At 32.9% G+C, this 19,547-nt stretch overlaps 1 protein-coding gene across 1 annotated transcript in view; it reads right to left on the minus strand.

The window, feature by feature from the left end:
• Positions 1 to 8,508: 8,508 nt before the first annotated feature.
• The window catches only part of LOC143054216 (MAM and LDL-receptor class A domain-containing protein 1-like), a 114,010-nt gene continuing 102,971 nt past the window's right edge, over positions 8,509 to 19,547 (minus strand). The window contains exons 38-40 of the mRNA XM_076227144.1: positions 18,543 to 18,694; positions 14,552 to 14,708; positions 8,509 to 12,021 (exon numbers count right to left, since the gene is read on the minus strand). Of these exons, the coding sequence (XP_076083259.1) occupies positions 11,972 to 12,021; positions 14,552 to 14,708; positions 18,543 to 18,694 (359 nt within the window). The 3' untranslated portion in view covers positions 8,509 to 11,971. The remainder of the gene's footprint in view (positions 12,022 to 14,551; positions 14,709 to 18,542; positions 18,695 to 19,547) is intronic.

Here is a 19,547-nt window from a genome sequence, read left to right on the forward strand (position 1 = left end):
GACAGTGATTCCATAGATATCAGCTGATTTTCCTTTATTAATTGATTTGATGGCCTTTTGTAGTTCTTCTAGTGTGGCCGGTGGTATATTCTTATCTTTCACCATCTCTGTAATTAATCCTATTTCATATTCTACTTGCTGGTGATATTGTCTATTCTCTAAGACTGTAGATTCCTCTGGAGTTGCTAGGTTTCTAAAGTGCTGTTTGAAGCCTTCCATAACATTTTGCTCACCAGACATACATATGTCTCCTACGTGAAGATCCATGATAGCATTACCCCTGTTCTTTCTATTGATCTTTACAAGTTGATGGAATAGTTTTGTATCCTTTGTTCTTGTTTCCATTATGCGTTGTTTCTCAGTATCTTTGACTTTAGCATTTTCAATTCGCACCTGTCGCCTAAATTCCTTTTTAGTTCTTAATCTTTGTTGGTATATATTATTTTCAGGGTCCTTTATTTTTCCTTGCTTGACCCACTGCGCATAATATTTACGCATCTCGTCTAGGGCTAACTTTATATCTGGAGACCATACATTCAATTTAGGTTTTGCGTTGTACCTAGGCTTGTTTGCGGCACATGTAGCGGCAGCATCATTTAGAAATCCATGTACCTGCTCTAAGACGGATGTAGCTTGTTCTAATGTTTCTAGCGGCATGTTCAGTATAGAATCTGACTGTTCATTTGTAATGGCTACATATAGGTCAATATCAACTTTATCCCATTTGACAGCTCGGTTTGTACAGTCCTTAGTTAGATTTTTGCAATCAGCATCATTCGAGATTCCATATAATATTTTCATTTTTATAGGATGATGGTCCGACGTGTTGTTCATAACGCTGTTCAGCACTTGCTTGTGTGTTGGCTTGATTTTTCCAAGTTTATGTAGGAAGTAGTCCAATTCTGAGCATTCTTCTCCATTGACCTTTACGAATGTCTTTCCTTCATTGTCGTATTTAAGTCCAGTCTCTTTTACAAATTTTTCCAGATAGTCCTTTCTCTTATTTATTCTATCGATGTTTCCTAAGTCTTCGTTTAGATCTCCTCCAATTATTATGTAATGTGTATCTTGATATTTTAGCACTATTTCATTAAGTTGGTCTATAGTGTCTTTAAATTCCTCATAATGATCTCGACTTCCAGTTGATGGCAAATAAATAGATATTAATATCAGATTGTTATTATCTTTTCCTAAGACTTCCACGCATTGTATACGCTCTCTTCCGTCATCTAATGTTTTAATTATACTATCCAAATTCATTTTCCATATTATAGCTACTCCTCCATAACCTCTTGGCAAATATATCGGTGGGAGTGGATCATACTTATCCACACCTTTAGCGGCATAGTTCACATTTGCATCGATTTCTCCTATCAGATTTAATTGTCCTTCAAATAGCCAATGTTCTTGAATAAGTACAAAGTCATTTTGTCTAATCAGATCCCTAACCGTTGCACTGCATGATTTAATACTTTTACAGTTGAATGATACTATTTGCAGTATAGTATTTGAGGCTTCTGTTGATTGTGCTACCTGATCTGCCATTGGAGGCTTTGTTGGCCTAAAAAATGCTGTTGGTGATTTGGAATTAACGGGTTGGCAACTAAGACTTGTTGATTGAGATTAGTTGACTCTATGTCAGAAACATCGGTTCTAGCACTATTGTTTCTGCTTTGCTCGTTACGTCTCCGGTCTTGTACCGTAACATGTTTTCTATTATTCGGTTGTATGTACTGAGGCCTGTTGATTGATGTTAATTTTTGCGGCAATGATGGTATAGTAGGTCTTTCCTGTGGGGCAGTATTATGTACGAATGGCATCTGGGTTATGATGATAGGTGTCATTTGCCCTGTATTCTGGTGAGCATTATACATAGGCGGCGGAAAGTTGTACCGAACAGTATCGTTGTTGTTGATAGCATCAGGGCCTAAGACTTGTCCTCTATGGCCTTCATTTACATTATATCCTGATGTCATTATATTGCACCCTGGTTTTAAGCTTGTAGACTCTATTCTTGGCGGGTAATTCATATTTACTTGTGCTACGCCGTTGCAAACTTTGAGAGGGTTCTGGATGACCTCAGGGTTTGTAGGTACGCTCGGGCTTACTGTTGAGGCTATATTCATTGCAGCTCTACCATTTTCTTGATTACTTTCATAGCTTGGGTTATTGACCCTATTTTCATGATGTATGTCTAGTCTTTCATCAGTGATGTTAAGGCTCTCTGCTACTTTCTGTAGCTGATTTTCTACCTGATCCATAACGAGATTTGTTAATTTTTCATGGAAGGCTAGTATTCTGTTGTTAATTTTTCCTTGCATTTGTTCATTTAATGGTGTTGAATGCCCCATACCTTGCGGATTTCTGATATTAGTACTAGTGTTCATGTCAAGTCTACGTTTCATTGTGTTGACTAATGATTCCAATTCACAATTCTTGGATTCTAGGTATTGGCAACGAGTTTCCAGGAGCACTATTTTAGACTGTTCTTCTTTGAATATTTTTTCTTTCATTTTCAGATGTTCTTCTGCCTTTCGCAATTTAAGTTCTCTCTCACGGATCTCTCTTAGTTTTACAATTGCAACCTCATCTTGCTCAATACGCTCTGATGTTGATTGTTCATGAGTTGGGAATGGATCAAGGTTTGTCCTTTGTGTTGTTTTTTTCCCATTTCTCTGGTTTGTCTTTTTCTCTTGTGCATATTGTTGGTTGTTATTTGCTATTTCATGATTGTTATGCAGTTCCTGCCTTTTAGGCCTATTTGTTCTTATAGTAGCCGTCTCCTGGGATTGCTCTGGGTTGTTTTCTTCATTTTCAGGCAATTCACAAGACTTTATAAATGTTTGGCTAGTATCAATCTGTTCATTTTCATCTTGAGTTGGTTCCAGTCTTTCGATTGTGTTGCAGCAGGAGTGGCATGTGAGACTGTTACCACTGATTGTCATGCACTCAGGATGAGCTATATCATTACAAATATCACAGATTTCATATTTATCTTCCATTATGATTGTGTCACATATATTGCATGTTTCAGGACTTTTCTCAGTTGAGTCATCATTACGGCTACTGCTTATTTCTTGGGTGATTGCTGGTACGTCATTGTGATGGTAAGACGTTTTACTGTTTGCACCTTTTTTTACTGGAGACAATACTTTTTCTAATATTTTCAGGTTGACATCTTGGCATATTCGACATGTGTAGTCTTCAAGTTCTTCCTTTTCTAACAATTCGATCTCCTTTGTTGAGAGGCGTTGGCAGTTGTAGTGTACCCAATGTCGGCCTGAGTTACAGAATGTGCTTTTTGTTCTACAATTCTTGGTACATTTGAAACATTGGATGCTGACTTTTTCATCTTTATCTGCATATTTTGGTTGTACTCTTTTTCCTTGTAGAGCTTGTTCAAGTTTGCTTTTCATGATCTCATTTAATTTAGTGATGGTTTTGTTCTTATCTCCATTATTCACATTTTCTATAAGCTTATGTATTTCCTTTATGTCTCTGTCGCCAAAATTTTCAGGATTTTTCCCATTTACCATTAATGTACAGGTAGTAAGGTACAGGTTGACTGTGTAGGTTTTGCCACATTTTTCTTTCATCTTTATAGTTATTTGCACCGTGGCATTTTTCGAACTGTCAGTTTCTCTTTGGATAGTTGCTTTGCCTATATTGCATGGCAATTCCTCGAAATAAGCAACAGTTGCATGTTTCAGAAGTTCAAATGTTGCTGCATCTGCTTTAATGACTAGTCCTCCATTTGTTTGCTTGTATTCCATGCTTGTGGAGCGCTGAGTTGCTTCTAGCTTTTTTAGCAGTGCTTTATCTACATTAAGGGAATAATTCTTTATGATCTCTCTGTGTATTTTTGCATCCTCTTTCCTTCTTATGACTTGCATTTCAGAATTGCTCGCCATTTTTATATTTGTTGTCTGACTTGGAGAAAAAACCTCTTACTACTGATCAGCAAAAAGGTACGTCGTGGATAATCCCACTATCGACTGCAATTCACTGACCAGCAGTCTTTATTCAGAATATAATATGGGAGAGTCTATTCGTACAAAGAGAATGTTTAAGTCAAGATTATTTCCTTTTTGATTGTTGATTTATGGTTCCCAGCTGTTTTGTATTCACTATTTTAATATGGTATTATGTCAGTATAATGGATGGCACTTTTTAACTCTTTAAGCTATGGTTTTGTTATATCCTTGTTTTTCGGGTTGGAATATATGGGTCCAATGCACTAGATTACGATTGATCAGCAATAAGGTACGTCGTGGATAATCCCACTGTCGACTGCAAATTACTAATCAAACGCACTCTGTGTCTACTCGTGGCCTGAAGTTGTTATGGAAACAGCAAGTTAATAATAATATAGTTGGTATTGCTTTAAAGTTCTTGTTGGTATTGGTTTAAAGTATTTGTTGATATTGCTTTGAAGTTCTTGTTGATATTGGTTTTTAGAGTTGTATTCTTTATTTAAATTTAGGTGAAACAGTCGGTTTGCATAAGTTTGCCAATTTTACGCATCCAAACTTGAGCCAGGAGGGGATCTGGATGTACTCCGTCCTTGTATAGAGTAAAGTTGTACTTGTCTGCTAGCCTTTTGTGGCGATTTTTTGAGTTTTTGCTTTGGCAGTGGCTTAGGTCAACGGATAGTGAAGGTGATACAACTCCAAGTTCCTGATTTATAGTCCTAATGTTTTGATTTAGTTGGTAGATGTATCTGCTTAAGGCACTGTCTTGATTAATGAATTGGTTGGTATCAGGATGTTTCTGTTTAATATTCCACTGTTGAATTGAGTATGGAGGAGTTTCAATGATGGTTAATTTACAGTTGGCATATGGACGTAGAAGTTCTGCAATATTTCGAAAATTTTGAGTGGCGGTTTCGACAGCTTCTTCAGGTTTAGGATGTAGTGTGACGTATCTTGTCTTTGGATCGAATACTGTCAAATCGCATGTACCCAACCATATATATATTGATATATTATCCAGGTGGCCAATTTTATGGGCTAAATTTTGCTGTAGCCAGTGAAGTCCTTTAGATGTTGTTCTGGACTTTGCACACCAAAATTTAATGTGGTGGTCAATGCCTGGTTTGATTTGCTTTTCAAGGTAGTTGCCTTTACTGTCTGCAAAGAGTACAGGTGTTAGTTTCTTCTTTCCAGTTATTGGAGTGGTTGGCTGACGTAAGTATTTATTGAGTTTTGTTGTTGACATACCAGTTATCTTCACTTCTGGGGAAGGGGAAGGGGAGGGGGGACAGCGTTCTCTGCCAGACTTTACTCAAATTTAAATTTTAATTGAATTTACTAGAGAATAATTAGTTATACAGTATTTAGTTATATTTTTACAATAAAATTTAGGAAACAATATAGGGGAAAAGAGTTTGCCCTTAAGTAAAAATGTTACCTTGACAGATATTAACCCGGTAGTTCTACCGGCCCGTAACAATGGATATCCGAAAAATCGGTTATTTACACAAATTTATGGTAATTTATGGAAATATTTATATCATAAGATGTATTTCAATTAATTTATATGTTTTTAAATAATGTGTGTTGTCACAATTGCTTTGTTTCTACTTGTATCACAAAATTTTCTTCTCAGTTTCAAGATGTCGTCTTCTTGCTTCGACCTCGTTTTCACATCAACGAATGCGGCATACGGAGAAATTAATGATTTTAAAGTCGGCACCATTAGCCATTGACTTGAAGTCTTCTTCCACCAAAAACAACTGTCATACTAGGGGGAGGTTTAGCTAGCTATAAAATCAGGATTAATCTCCCATTTTCGTCTGCGAATTCCTGTACCAAGTCAGTAATACATGTAGGGCAGTTGTTTAACACTGGTTCTGTTGAATGATATAGAAACCTTTCCCGGTTGATGGCGCTTGATTTTGTCAGTATTTATGGACTGTCACTTTATAAATTTGCCGTGGAGTTCGGTATCATTGATTTACCATTTTAAATGTCTTGTCACATAGATTAATATTTGATTTTAGTATAAATATTGTTACGAAATTTAAAAGATAGACATTGTTTCGGAACCGTAACCTCACACTTCTCATGTCTTTCATACTGGAATATAAGACTGTCCACAAGTCTACCATTTGACTGTAGTTTTCAGACAAAAATTGTCTTACTCATATGTTTACTTTGACAAAAACTTTTGGAGGATCATTTTTTTAAGACTTTTCACATTTTAATTTGAAATAAGTTTATCTTATGATTTAGTTGTTTTGGCATTTATTTTATTTTGATATTGTAAAGAGAAGAGAGAGAGACGAAAGATACCGAAGGGAAATTCAAACACATAAGTCGAAAACAAAGTGACAATAGCATGGAAAACAAGAATGTGTCCAAAGTACACGGACGCCTCACTTGCACTATCATTTTATATGTTTAGTGGACCGTGAAATTGGGGTCAATACTTTAATATGACATTAAAATTAGAAAGATCATATCATAGTTAACATGTGTACTAAGTTTAATTGGACTTCAACTTCATCAAAAACTACCTTGACCAAAAACTTTAACCTGAGCGTCACACTATCTTTTTCTTTGTTCAGTGGACCATGAAATTGGGGTCAATACTTTAATTTGACATTAAAATTAGAAAGATCATATCATAGGGAAAATGTGTACTAAATTTCAAATTGATTGGACTTCAACTTCATCAAAAACTACCTTGACCAAAAACTTTAACCTGAAGCGGACGAACGGAAGCACAGACCAGAAAACATAATGCCCCTCTACTATCGTAGGTGGGGCATAAAAACGAAAACAGATTGACGAAAAAGACAAACAACAGTACACAACATACAAAAAACAAGAATGTGTCCATAGTACACAGATGCCCCACTCGCACTATCATTTTTTATGTTCAATGGACCATGTAATTGGGGTCAAAACTCTAATTTGGCATTAAAATTAGAAAGATCATATCATAGGGAACATGTGTACTAAGTTTCAAGTTGATTAGAATTCAACTTCATCAAAAACTACCTTGACCAAAAACTTTAACCTGAAGCGGGACGGACGAACGGACGGACGCAAAGACTGAAAAACATAATGTCCCTAGGTGGGGCATAAAAAGAGACTAAGCAACACAAACCCAACCAAAAACCGAAGGTGATCTCAGGTGCTCCGGAAGGGTAATCGTTTAAATTTGTTTACTATCCACAGCGGTCACTGCTAATAAAATCAGTGACCACAGTTGCTAGTGAATCGTAAACAAATGTTATTACTAGTATACATGGTATATTTACGCAAGTATAACACAGAAAAACACGAAAATAATTGAAACTAAAAGAAAACAATAAAAATAACTGATTGGGGAGAAGGGAGAGCAAAAAGTTGTCCTGTCCCCCAAATCTTTAAGTGATTTTGTATCAAATATACGCCCAGCATTAATCTTGGAACTGCATGATATCAGATAATCAAACTACAGATTTGCAAATGTATCACATGCTATAGCTTATCAAATGTGTTCAGATATGCATTACAGACAAATGGAAGGACAGATGAAGGATAGCCCGTGTAACCAATTTTGCAACAGTGGTATAATTATTCTCTTGGAAATGGAGATGGAGGCAGAGGAAATTCATAATGAAAGAACTGCACCAAAACAGACACAAAATATTGAGTCCCAAATTTTGGATGTTGGTCCTTTATAAAAAAAATAAATGGGGACACAGATGATGCCCCCGTTTGCATACAACATTATGAAGGGACATAACTCAAGAACGATAAAAATGACGCTACCCAAGTTTTTACTTGATCTGATCTGAGTTTTGTGGTAATATATTAGTATTGTGTATAGGTTTCATAATGTTTGGTTGAGGCAAACTTTAGTTAGAGAACGGAAACTAAATATTTTGTAATTTTTTTTCATTTGTAAAAGGGCACAACTCGAGAACGGTTAAAGTAACACAATCAAAATTCAAACTTGATCTGTTTGTGGTTAAAAGCATTGTGTATAAGTTTTATAACATTTGTTTGAGGCAAACTTAAGTTCAAGAACGGAAACTAAAAATTTTGTAATTTTTCCATTTATAAAGGGGCATCACTCTAGAACGATTAAAGTGACGCCATCAAAATTCTAACTTGATCTGTGTTTTGTGGTAATAAGTGTTGTGTACAAGTTTCATAACATTTGGTAGAGGCAAACTTAAGTTAGAGAACGGAAAATAAAAATTTTGCAATTTTTCCATTTATAAAGGAGCATAACTCTAGAACGATTACAGTGACGCCACCAAAATTCTAACGTGATCTGTGTTTTGTGATAATAAGCATTGTGTATAACTTTCATAACATTTGGTTGAGGCAACCTCAAGTTAGAGAACAGAAACCAATTTTGGGACACGTACGTACAAATGTTTGTACAGACGGACAAGGGCAAAACTTAATGCCCCCTCCACTACGGCAGGCATAAAAACAAATATTTTTCAATGTCTCTAGATTTCTTCATGCTTATGAAATTCAACAAAAAGAACAAAACCTGTAGAAATCAGATGGAAAAATGAATGCTTTATTAAAACTAGAGGCTCTCAAGAGCCTGTGTCGCTCACCTGTATCTACTGTGGTTTTGGAAATCATGTAAAATAAGGTTTAAATCATTATAAATAGTATTAAATACCCTAATAATGATTGAGGCCAAGTTTGGATTAATTTGGCCCAGTAGTTAAATTAAAAGCAGGTCATCCAACTATTAACTAGACTTACAATAGTTACTGAAGACCCCTTATCATTATTTAAATAAATTTTCAATTGTGACCATTTGAAATTGTTTTCTTTACAATTTTCCCTTAGACTTCTATCTTAAATCCCTATGTTCTATTTTCAGCCATGGCGACCAAGTTGGTTGGATGATAGGGTCATCGGATACATTTTTCAATCAAGATACCCTATTGAAAATTGTGGCCCAGTAGATTAAGTCGAGATTTTTGTAAAAGATTGCAAAACTTTACTAAAAAAATTGTTAAAAATTGACTATATAGGGCAATAACTCCTTAAGGGGTCAATTGGAAATTTTGGTTACATTGACTTATTTGCTGAACATTATTGCTGTTTACAGTTTATCTATAATAATATTTATGATCATAACAAAAAACTGAAAAATTTCCTTAAAGTTGCCAATTCAGGGGCAGCAACACAACAACAGGTTGTTTGATTCGTTTGAAAATTTCAGGGCAGATAGATCTAAAACTGCTGAACATTTTTACCGCGTGTCAGATTTGCTCTAAATTCTTTAGTTTTCAGAGATGTAAGCCAAAAACTGCATTTTACCCCTATGTTCTATTTTTAGCCATGTTGGCTGTTTTTTGACGAAACAGAAAATAAAACACATCTTTATTTTAGATACCCTAAGGATCATTCAGCTCAAGTTTGGTTGGAATTGGTTCAGTAGTTTCAGAAGAAAAGATTTTTTGAAGTTAGAAAACATGATAAACAAATGGTGTAAAATTGTCCTTAAAGGACAATAACTCCTTAAGGGGTCAATTGACAATTTTTGTCATGTTGGCTTATTTGTAGATCTTACTTTGCTGAACATTATTGCTGTTTACAGTTTATCTTTATCTATAATAATATTCAAGATAACCAAAAACTGCAAAATTTCCTTAAAATTACCAATTCAGGGGCAGAAACCCAACAACGGATTGTCTGATTCGTCTAAAGATTTCAGGGCAGATAGATCTTAACCTGATGAACACTTTTTCACCCGATGTCAGATTTGCTCTAAATGCTTTAGTTTCAGAGATATATGCCAAAAACTGCATTTTACCCCTATGTTCTATTTTAGCCATGTCAGCCATGTTGGATCAGACACATTTTTTAAACAAAATACCCTAATGAGGATCGTGGCCAAATTTGATTAATTTTGGCCCAGTAGTTTCAGAGGAGAAGATTTTTTGTAAAAGATTACAAAAATTTATGAAAAATTGTTAAAAATTGACTATTAAGGGCAATTACTGCTTAAGGGGTCAATTGACAATTTTGGTCATGTTGGCTTATTTGTAGATCTTACTTTGCTGAACATTATTGCTGTTTACAGTTTATCTCTATCTATAATAATTTTCAAGATAATAACCTAAAACTGCAAAATTTCCTTAAAATTACCAATTCAGGGGCAGCAACCCAACAACAGATTGTCTGATACGTCTAAAGATTTCAGGGCAGAAAGATCTTAACCTGATGAACATTTTAACCCACGCCAGATTTGCTCTCAATGCTTTAGTTTCAGAGACATATGCCAAAAAGTGTATTTTACCCCTATGTTCTATTTTTAGCCATGTCAGCCATGTTGGTTGGCAGGCAGAGGCATCAGACACATTTTTTAAACTAGATACCCTAATGATGATTGTGGCCAAGTTTGGTTAAATTTGGCCTAGTAGTTTCAGAGGAGAAGATTTTTGTAAAAGTAAACGACGGCGGACGCCAAGTGATGAGAAAAGCTCACTGATGGCCCTGTAGGCCAGATGAGCTAATGACATAACAAAATGTGATAGGTATAAAATCATGTTATTGTTATATATCATTTGTAAATAACCTTAAAAACATACAAAAATAAATGCAGATCCTTTCTTGAAGATTATTTTGCATGAAATACAGGCTTGTATAAAAATAAACACAATATCATCTCACATGTGTACTACTCAGAACACTCATCCATTTATTAGCGTGTAAAATTTGTATTGTATTCATCAGTTTATAAAAGGAAAAATGCATTACAATTCTATAAAAGAATTCTTCAAACATTCACAACTCATAATTACTTGTGAAGTTGAAATCATCATTATGGATACCCCCTTGTTACTTTCCACCTTAAATTTTGAAATAAAGCAGCTGCATTTTAACAAACTTTTACTGACAGACTTTAAAATTGTACATTTCCTTTTGCCTCTAGCTTTTCTTGCTGTCACTCTAAACTTTCTTTCAAAATATAAACAGAGGCCCAAAGAAGCACTTGACCTCTGAGCATAACCTGAACTGAGTGAAAATATAGAACTGTTTCAAGATCTTCTGTCAAGAGGTTCATAAGATTGAAAGGCTTATTTTATTAACCCCTATTCCATTTTCAGGTCAGTTAATTTATCCATTCCAAAAAATTAGTAGCAACTCATAATTTGCAGGAATATTAAAAAATCTTTAAATGTTTTAAATTAAAAATTCTCAATTACAGTTTTATAGATGGTTGGGGTCATTTGGGATAATTTCTAAGGGAATGACAAATGTATCAGTAAATAAATGTTTAGTAGCAATTGGTAATGAGGATGATTTTTATACAAATACATTTTGTAGTAGTACTTCTTTCCAAAAATAGAATCGCTCATAAACAAAAATGAAAGGTTATAAGAAAATCAAATGAAAACTACAAGCAATTATTATTATAAAATATGTAAAATTATCACAGTAAAAACTAGAAAATTGTAAGTAGATCTTACACATTCATACTCTCACTCCGGTATTTATATAGATATGACAAAAGTTATTCAGATAAAAGATAAAATAGATGCACACTGGCATTATGTAATAAAGGTTCTATGAAAGTTTCACTGAAATAAGGTAATAATTCAGGAGTTGCGGTACAAGATGTCTGACTACTTGTTATGGAAAAGCCCCAAAATAGTTGGATAAAAATAAAAGAATGTGCACAATGCAATTAGATATTAAAGATTTGGTTAAGTTTAATATTAGTCTATGTTTTAGTAGGAGCATGCATGCAGATACAAAGTGTGTACTGGCAAATAACACACAAAAGTCATTATCAAATGCAGCCGCTTCAGTAGACGGGGGTGTAATTGAATTAAAAAAATAATCTAGTTTGAATATAAATATGTACAAGTAAAAAAAATATTTAAAATATAAATGTAAAATTATAGTAAATGTAATTTGTTCAGCACAATTATTTGTGTTTCCTGGTTTTGAACAAAGTTAGATCTTTTGGATTTCCCATCAATTTGCTCTCATCATCAATTTTGAGGTGGAGGTGTTGGTGCACTTGCTTTGTTGATCTGTATTCCTAAAAATACAAAACCACAATATTTCAACTGAATGAACTGATAATATCATATTCAGTTTGACAATGAATCTTATATGTAGGTTAAGATAGGATTCACACAAAAATCTTAAACAGGCTGGCCAAGATATATAAAATTCCTTCTTCTATTTTGTGATCGAGTTTAACATTTTTCTTTCTAATTTTAATATTAATTAGATAATTCTTTTCATTGATATATAATTTATATTAAAAGAAATAACTGTCTATAGAAATATTGAGCACCTTTCAGATGCTTTTTTTCATTGTTGAAGAGTTAAAATTGCTGACAATGCATGGAATTAAATAACCATTTGAAGATACCAAAAAGGTACTAAAAAGAAATTAAAAAATTAAAAACACTATTTACAAAATTCAATAATGAAAAGATTAAAATAATATGATCATTAAAGGGGCAATTTTGCTTAGAGATATAAATTTTTTTATTAAAATAGGACTTTTTTTTTTTGGTTCAATCAATAATAAAAGTGAAATAATCATTCCATTTTAACAGCCAGTTAGGTTCAATTTTGTCAAAATAAGCTTAGAAACATTGCAGATGAATTATTCACTTGCAAGTGAATAATTTGACCTAATTGGACCCATATTCTTGTGACCTTCAATTGAACCCCTTAGCTAGATATAAATTATGCATAAACTAAACGTATTCAGCTATTAAAAGGAAAAGAATGTCAACATTAAAAAAGCAAGTGTAAACCATTTGGTTGACTGAATCTCATTCTTATACAGGGAAAAATGAGGATTAACATGTTGTTTAAACCTATATGAAATCAAACAGACATAGAAAAATCCAATTGCATGTTTTCGCTATCTGCTTATATCTATATTTATATCAGGTTATATGACTGTTGGCAGTCTTCAGAGGTCACCTGGATGGTTAATTTGTGTGGCATATAGACTAAATGTTAATACATATTATTGAGTACATGCATCGTAAATTGTTTATTTCAGACTTTTTATAATTTGGATATACGTTTTAATAGGTTAAAATCACATATGAGAATTCAAGTCAAATCGGTGAACATGAATTTGACAGCTAGTGCCCCTTTAAAATAAGTTTCATATACTTGAAAGGCTAAGTTTTACAATAAAACATGTAAAACTATATATATTCTTTTAAAAAGAAGACCTGTTATTTTAATCCAAATCTTAAGAAATGTAGTGTTATTGAATTGTTGTCTTCCAATACTCTAATTTGCTAACAAGCATGTCCGTGTTGCAGTGATCTTAAACTGCAGAGCATAAGTGCAAGGGAAAAACTGTCACAAAAAGAAAAGGTATACAAACATCGAAGGAAGATAATATCGAATCAATTCTCAAAGAAATATTTAAATACACCAAATCATTTAACTACTTCTATGACATAGTTTAATAAAAAAAATAAATGGTAATGCATCTGTCACCAAGGTCCACTCCAGAGCACTGTTAGATACATTTGTAAGGGGGAGCTAACTCGTATGTGCTGGAACCAAGGGACTGGGGGTCAGTCTATCGCTAGACTTAATGTTCTGATAGGCATAGCTAAAACGCAAAAAAACTAGTTCTCCTTAAAATGTAAAATATAAAATAAATGCCAAAATTACTATTATCATAAAATGTACTTAATCTCAAAAATCAAAATGTATAAGTCTCAAAAATAAAAAGATTCTCAAAAGTATTTCCAAAGTTAAATTACGAGTCAGTGATAAATAATTTTTGTCTCACACTACACAGTCAACTGGTAGACTGGTAGACAGTCTTATAGGTCCAGTATAATGACATGAGTAGTGTGAGGTTACGCTTCCAAAACACTGACTGCTTTTACAAAATTTCCCAACAATATTTATACTAAAATCTGAAATAACTCAACTTGTCCCAACACGTTAATAATTCTCTCATTAGCAAAAAATAGACATTAATTAACAAAGCCTAATCCTATAATGTTTTGATAAAATCTTGAACTTTTCAAGTGACATATGCTAATTACAATTAATATTTTCAAAATAAAGTGATTTGAGCAAACTGTGACATGAGTACTAATGCCACAGCATAGGTAAAATTAAATAAACACATTAATTAAAATTTTACTAAATACAAACATAAAATTTTCTTTCTTAAAAAAAACCATATTTTTTATCCAAAATAACACTAACACAAATTTAAGCCAAATAACACACCATGACACATTGACAATTAAAAAAAATAAAAATGCTCTATCATCTTAATTATTTTTCACATGCTACATGATTTTGTGTTGATATTTTATGAAGGTTATGTATGGTATACTTTGTCGCCAAAACCTGAAGGTTAATTAGCCAAAGTTTTTACCAACAATCACAGAATAAAATATTTTATTGTCTGAACTATTACTTTATGGATCTGTAGTAAAAGCTAAATTGTCAGAGGATTTTATAGTTTAGTAGATATGCATGCATTGGTTAAATAATTTCATTTACGTTATAGATGTTATAATTACCAGAAACTCATTAAATAACAACATCATAAAGTATCATACCTGTATTCTGCAAAATCCAATCAATATGGTAAGGTACACTCTGATAAATTACAGGTATTTGGTCTCCACGACAACCCCTCTTTCCAAAACTGGCCACTCCCACTAATTCCCATCTACCATATTTATTCTGACACACTAAAGGACCACCAGAATCACCCTGAAAAAAAACCTGATGTTTTAGCACTCTAACTCAGGCACAACTATTACTCATGATATACTAAACAAATGTCAACATAAAACTCTCTTTAACTAAATCACTGAAATGACAGCAAGGGCACCCACTACGTGCACATATCAACTTGACGGTTGGGATCCCGCTAACATGTTTAACCCCATCACATTATTTATGTATGTGCCTGTCCCAAGTCAGGAGCCTGTATATTCAGTGGTTGTTGTTTGTTTATGTGTTACATATTTGTTTTTCGTTCATTTTTTTACATAAATAAGGCCGTTAGTTTTCCGTTTGAATTGTTTTACATTGTCTTATCGGGGCCTTTTATAGCTGACTATGCAGTATGGGCTTTGCTCATTGTTGAAGGCCGTACGGTGACCTATAGTTGTTAATGTCTGTGTCATTTTGGTCTTTTGTGGATAGTTGTCTCATTGGCAATCATACCACATCTTCTTTTTTATATATTGGGACATAAAAACAATTGAATCAATATTGATGCATACAAAGCTACATATTGGGGTAACATTTTTGCAAGTTTGTGCTATGAGCAAAACATTACATCAAGCAAAAACCAGGTGCTCCGCAGGGCGCAGCTTTATACGACCGCAGAGGTCGAACCCTGAACAGTTAGGGCAAGTATGGACAAAACATTCAAGCGTGATACAGCTCTGAATTTGGATTGTGATCAAATTTTTGACATTACATGGGTTTTTTTACACAAAACAAATGTCAAGATTTTACAAATCAATTAAAAATTTCTTCTTCAAACTTTTTAAATCTAAAATTAAATAGTTGACACAGCATAGGTTTCTGACACAGAATGAATGTGGTTTAATGAACTTAAAAGTTTTTTTTGCCTTTGAGCAATTCACTATGCTGTTGAATATTAATCCTCTCAAAAAAATGTTTGAAGAAATTTTCTTTTTATTTATGAAATTTCAAATGAGAAAAATTGAACCCAATTTTAACCCCCCCTTTTTTTTCCACATCCCCGTTTCCCTTTTTCCAAAACTGATATCAATTCAAATTTCTAATGGAGTTTGCAACAATAACTACTCTTTTAAATACATCATAAAATATTAAAATGTAAAATAAAGTGCTTGTTATCACTGAATGGTAAAGATTGGTTGGTAGTAAAAGTGAATATACATTGTTTATTGTATAAAACAATAAAAAAAACTTCATCAGCAACATTTTATATTGGCAAATTTCCAATGAAGTTATTTACATAAAGTTATTGGCAAATAAAAATAGAAAATGACATCATAGTCATGTCTGGCAAATGTCCAACATACATTATCTAAAAACGTTTTAGATAAGATAAGGAAAAAAAGCTTCATCAGCAACATTTTATATTGGCAAATTTCCAATGAAGTTATTTACATAAAGTTATTGGCAAATGAAAATATAAAATGACATCATAGTCATGTCTGGCAAATTTCCAACATATATTATCAACTACTATTCTATACAAAGAAAGATAACTCCAATTGAAAATTAATTGCTATTGCACAATATTGTGCAATTAGATATTTCTTGCTATTGTGCAATACTGTGCAATTGAAAATTTCTTGCTATTGCACAATACTTGATATGGAATCCTGATTTGGACCAACTTGAAAACTGGGCCCATAATCAAAAATCAAAGTACATATTTAGATAAAGCATATCAAATAAGCCCAAGAATTTAATTTTTGTTAAAATCAAACTTAGTTTAATTTTGGACCCTTTGGACCTTAATGTAGACCAATTTGAAAACTGGACCAAAAATTAAGAATCTACATACACAGTTAGATTTGGCATATCAAAGAACCCATTTATTCAATTTTTGATGAAATCAAACAAAGTTTAATTTTGGACCCCCATTTGGACCAACTTGAAAACTAGGCCAATAATTAAAAATCTAAGTACATTTTTAAATTCAGCATATCAAAGAACCCCAAGGATTCAATTTTTGTTAAAATCAAACTAAGTTTAATTTTGGACCCTTTGGACCTTAATGTAGACCAATTTGAAAACGGGACCAAAAATTAAGAATCTACATACATTGTTAGATTCGGCATATCAAAGAACCCCAATTATTCAATTTTTGATGAAATCACACAAAGTTCAATTTGGACCCTTTGGGCCCCTTATTCCTAAACTGTTTGGACCAAAACTCCCAAATCAAACCCAACCTTCCTTTTATGGTCATAAACCTTGTGTTTAAATTTCATAGATTTCTATTTACTTATACTAACGTTATGGTGCGAAAACCAAGAAAAATGCTTATTTGGGTCCCTTTTTTGCCCCTAATTCCTAAACTGTTGGGACCTAAACTCCCAAAATCAATACCAACCTTCCTTTTGTAGTCATTAACATTGTGTTTAAATTTCATTGATTTCTATTTACTTAAACTAAAGTTATTGTGCGAAAACCAAGAAAATGCTTATTTTGGCCCTTTTTGGCCCCTAATTCCTAAAATGTTGGGACCAAAACTCCCAAAATCAATACCAATCTTCCTTTTGTGGTCATAAACCTTGTGTTAAAATTTCATAGATTTCCATTCACTTTTACTAAAGTTAGAGTGCGAAAACTAAAAGTATTCGGACGCAGGACGACGACGACGACGCCGACGCCAACGTGATAGCAATATACGACGAAAAATTTTTCAAATTTTGCAGTCGTATAAAAAATACAATACAGTATATTAGACATTTTCTTGTATAAAATTAATCAACTTTTTGAATATTTTTCTAATTTTCCCTTACAAAAAAATTATCTTCACCTGGATTTTACAAGACTGCAAAATGCAAAAAATGAACACAAAGATTTAATTGTCCCTTCTAGGAATAAAACTAACACTCTTAACCTCATACAAAAATAAACAAATGCATGGTACATAATTTCTTTTGAGTTCCAATAAACCACACCATTTTGAAAATTATTATAACCAACAGATATTTTGAAATGGGACCAGATGTAGTTTTGACACCAGGCACTAATTCAAGTTCTAAAATTCAAAGATAAAAATTTTACAAAAAACAAGTTAAAAAGACAAACACAACTCTCATCTACAACCAAAGCATAACAACTGTACAAAACTATCTTCCAAGTCCTATGTACTCATACTTGAGTTTTTGCTCTCACAAAAAGTATTTCTTGAAATTGTTGACTTTTTATTACCTTTTTTCCTTCAAATTTAATTTTAGAAATTTTTGGGTCTCAATGCTCTTCAACTTCTAACTTTATTTGGCCTTTGATGAGTTTATTTACACAAAATCTAGATGCACATTTACATAGGAATCACAATATCTGTTTAAAATTATATGATATTTAGCATTGTTTGGCGAGTGTGTATTTACAAAAATTGTTGAGGGGTGAAAAATGCATTTTTGTTTTGTGTACTTTTCTATTTGTAGATGAGACTTGAGAGTGATATGAAAATAAAAATATATATTGCAAAAAAAATTAAAAAAAATACCTACATGATATAGGAGTAAATATGGATTTTTGTTTCCAACAGATTCCCATGGCATATAATATCTCCCTTAAGGTGGTACCCAACACCTTCGCTAAAATTAATTTGGCTCATTTAATTTTCATAAAATTTTGACAAAGTATTTACTTTGACCCTTTGACAAAAATATAAAAATTTCAAAAAATTTGAACCAACCATTTTATCAGAAATATTACACTGGTTATATAGCAGTTTGAAAAACACTAATTTTGATCATTGAGAACCTTAATATTGCCTTTATACACAACGTAATTAAAACGTTTAGCTGATTTTACAGAGTTATCTCCCTGTAGTGTAAGGTACCACCTTAATATACCTACATTACATGCTGGTGCATATGGATTCTTATTTTTAACACATATTCCAGTGGTAGGTACAATCACTCCTAAAGTCTGTATGCTCTTGTTACACCTCTCAACATCAACATTAATATCTACTCGCACTTCTTGAAGGTGGTCTGGAGTTGACGAAACTGCAAAAAATAACATTTCCACATAAAATGCTCAACTTTTCTTAAGATTTACTTTTTAAGATCTATTAATCATTATTTACAATGACAGTACATCCTCCCAAATAAAATGTATTTGTTTTTTGTTTATTATTTTATACATACATTTGGTCATTAGTTTTCTTGTTTGAATTATTTGACATTTGTCTTTTGGGGCCTTTTGAAGCTTACTCTGTGGTATGGACTTTGCTCATTGTTGAAGGCAATACAGTGACCTATAATTAACTTTACGTCGTTTAGTCTCTGGTGGAGAGTTGTCTCATTGGCAATCATTCCACATCTTCCTTTATTTTATTTTTCCTTCCTACATTTTTATATAAAACTGATATTGGTCAGCATAATGACACATGTACATGCTCCTAGATATAGACAATAACTGTTTAGCGTCTTTAAATATCAGCTGTATTGGTACAAGGCTAAGAAACACGTGTAATGTGAGCTTCAGCAAGCTATTACTCATGTTTCAAGCTTAGTACAAATACAGCTGACATTTCAACACTTAAAACAGTTATTGTCTTTATCCTGCAATAAATTTTGTACATTGTGTTTGCTTTGAAAGACAGAAAAATTCACATTTATTGCATTTATTTTCAATTTAAAATATATTCTACCTCTGAGGCCTGCATAGTAATATTAAAAACAAGAATGTGTCCAAAGTACACGGATGCCCCACTCGCACTATCCTTTTCCATGTTCCATGGACCGTGAAATTGGGTAATTATCTAATTTGGCATTAAAATTAGAAAGATCATATCATAAGCAACAAGTGTACTAAGTTTCAAGTTGATTGGACTACAGCTTCATCAAAAACTACCTT

Source organism: Mytilus galloprovincialis, chromosome 12 (assembly GCF_965363235.1).
Source record: "Mytilus galloprovincialis chromosome 12, xbMytGall1.hap1.1, whole genome shotgun sequence".
NCBI lineage: Eukaryota > Metazoa > Mollusca > Bivalvia > Mytilida > Mytilidae > Mytilus > Mytilus galloprovincialis.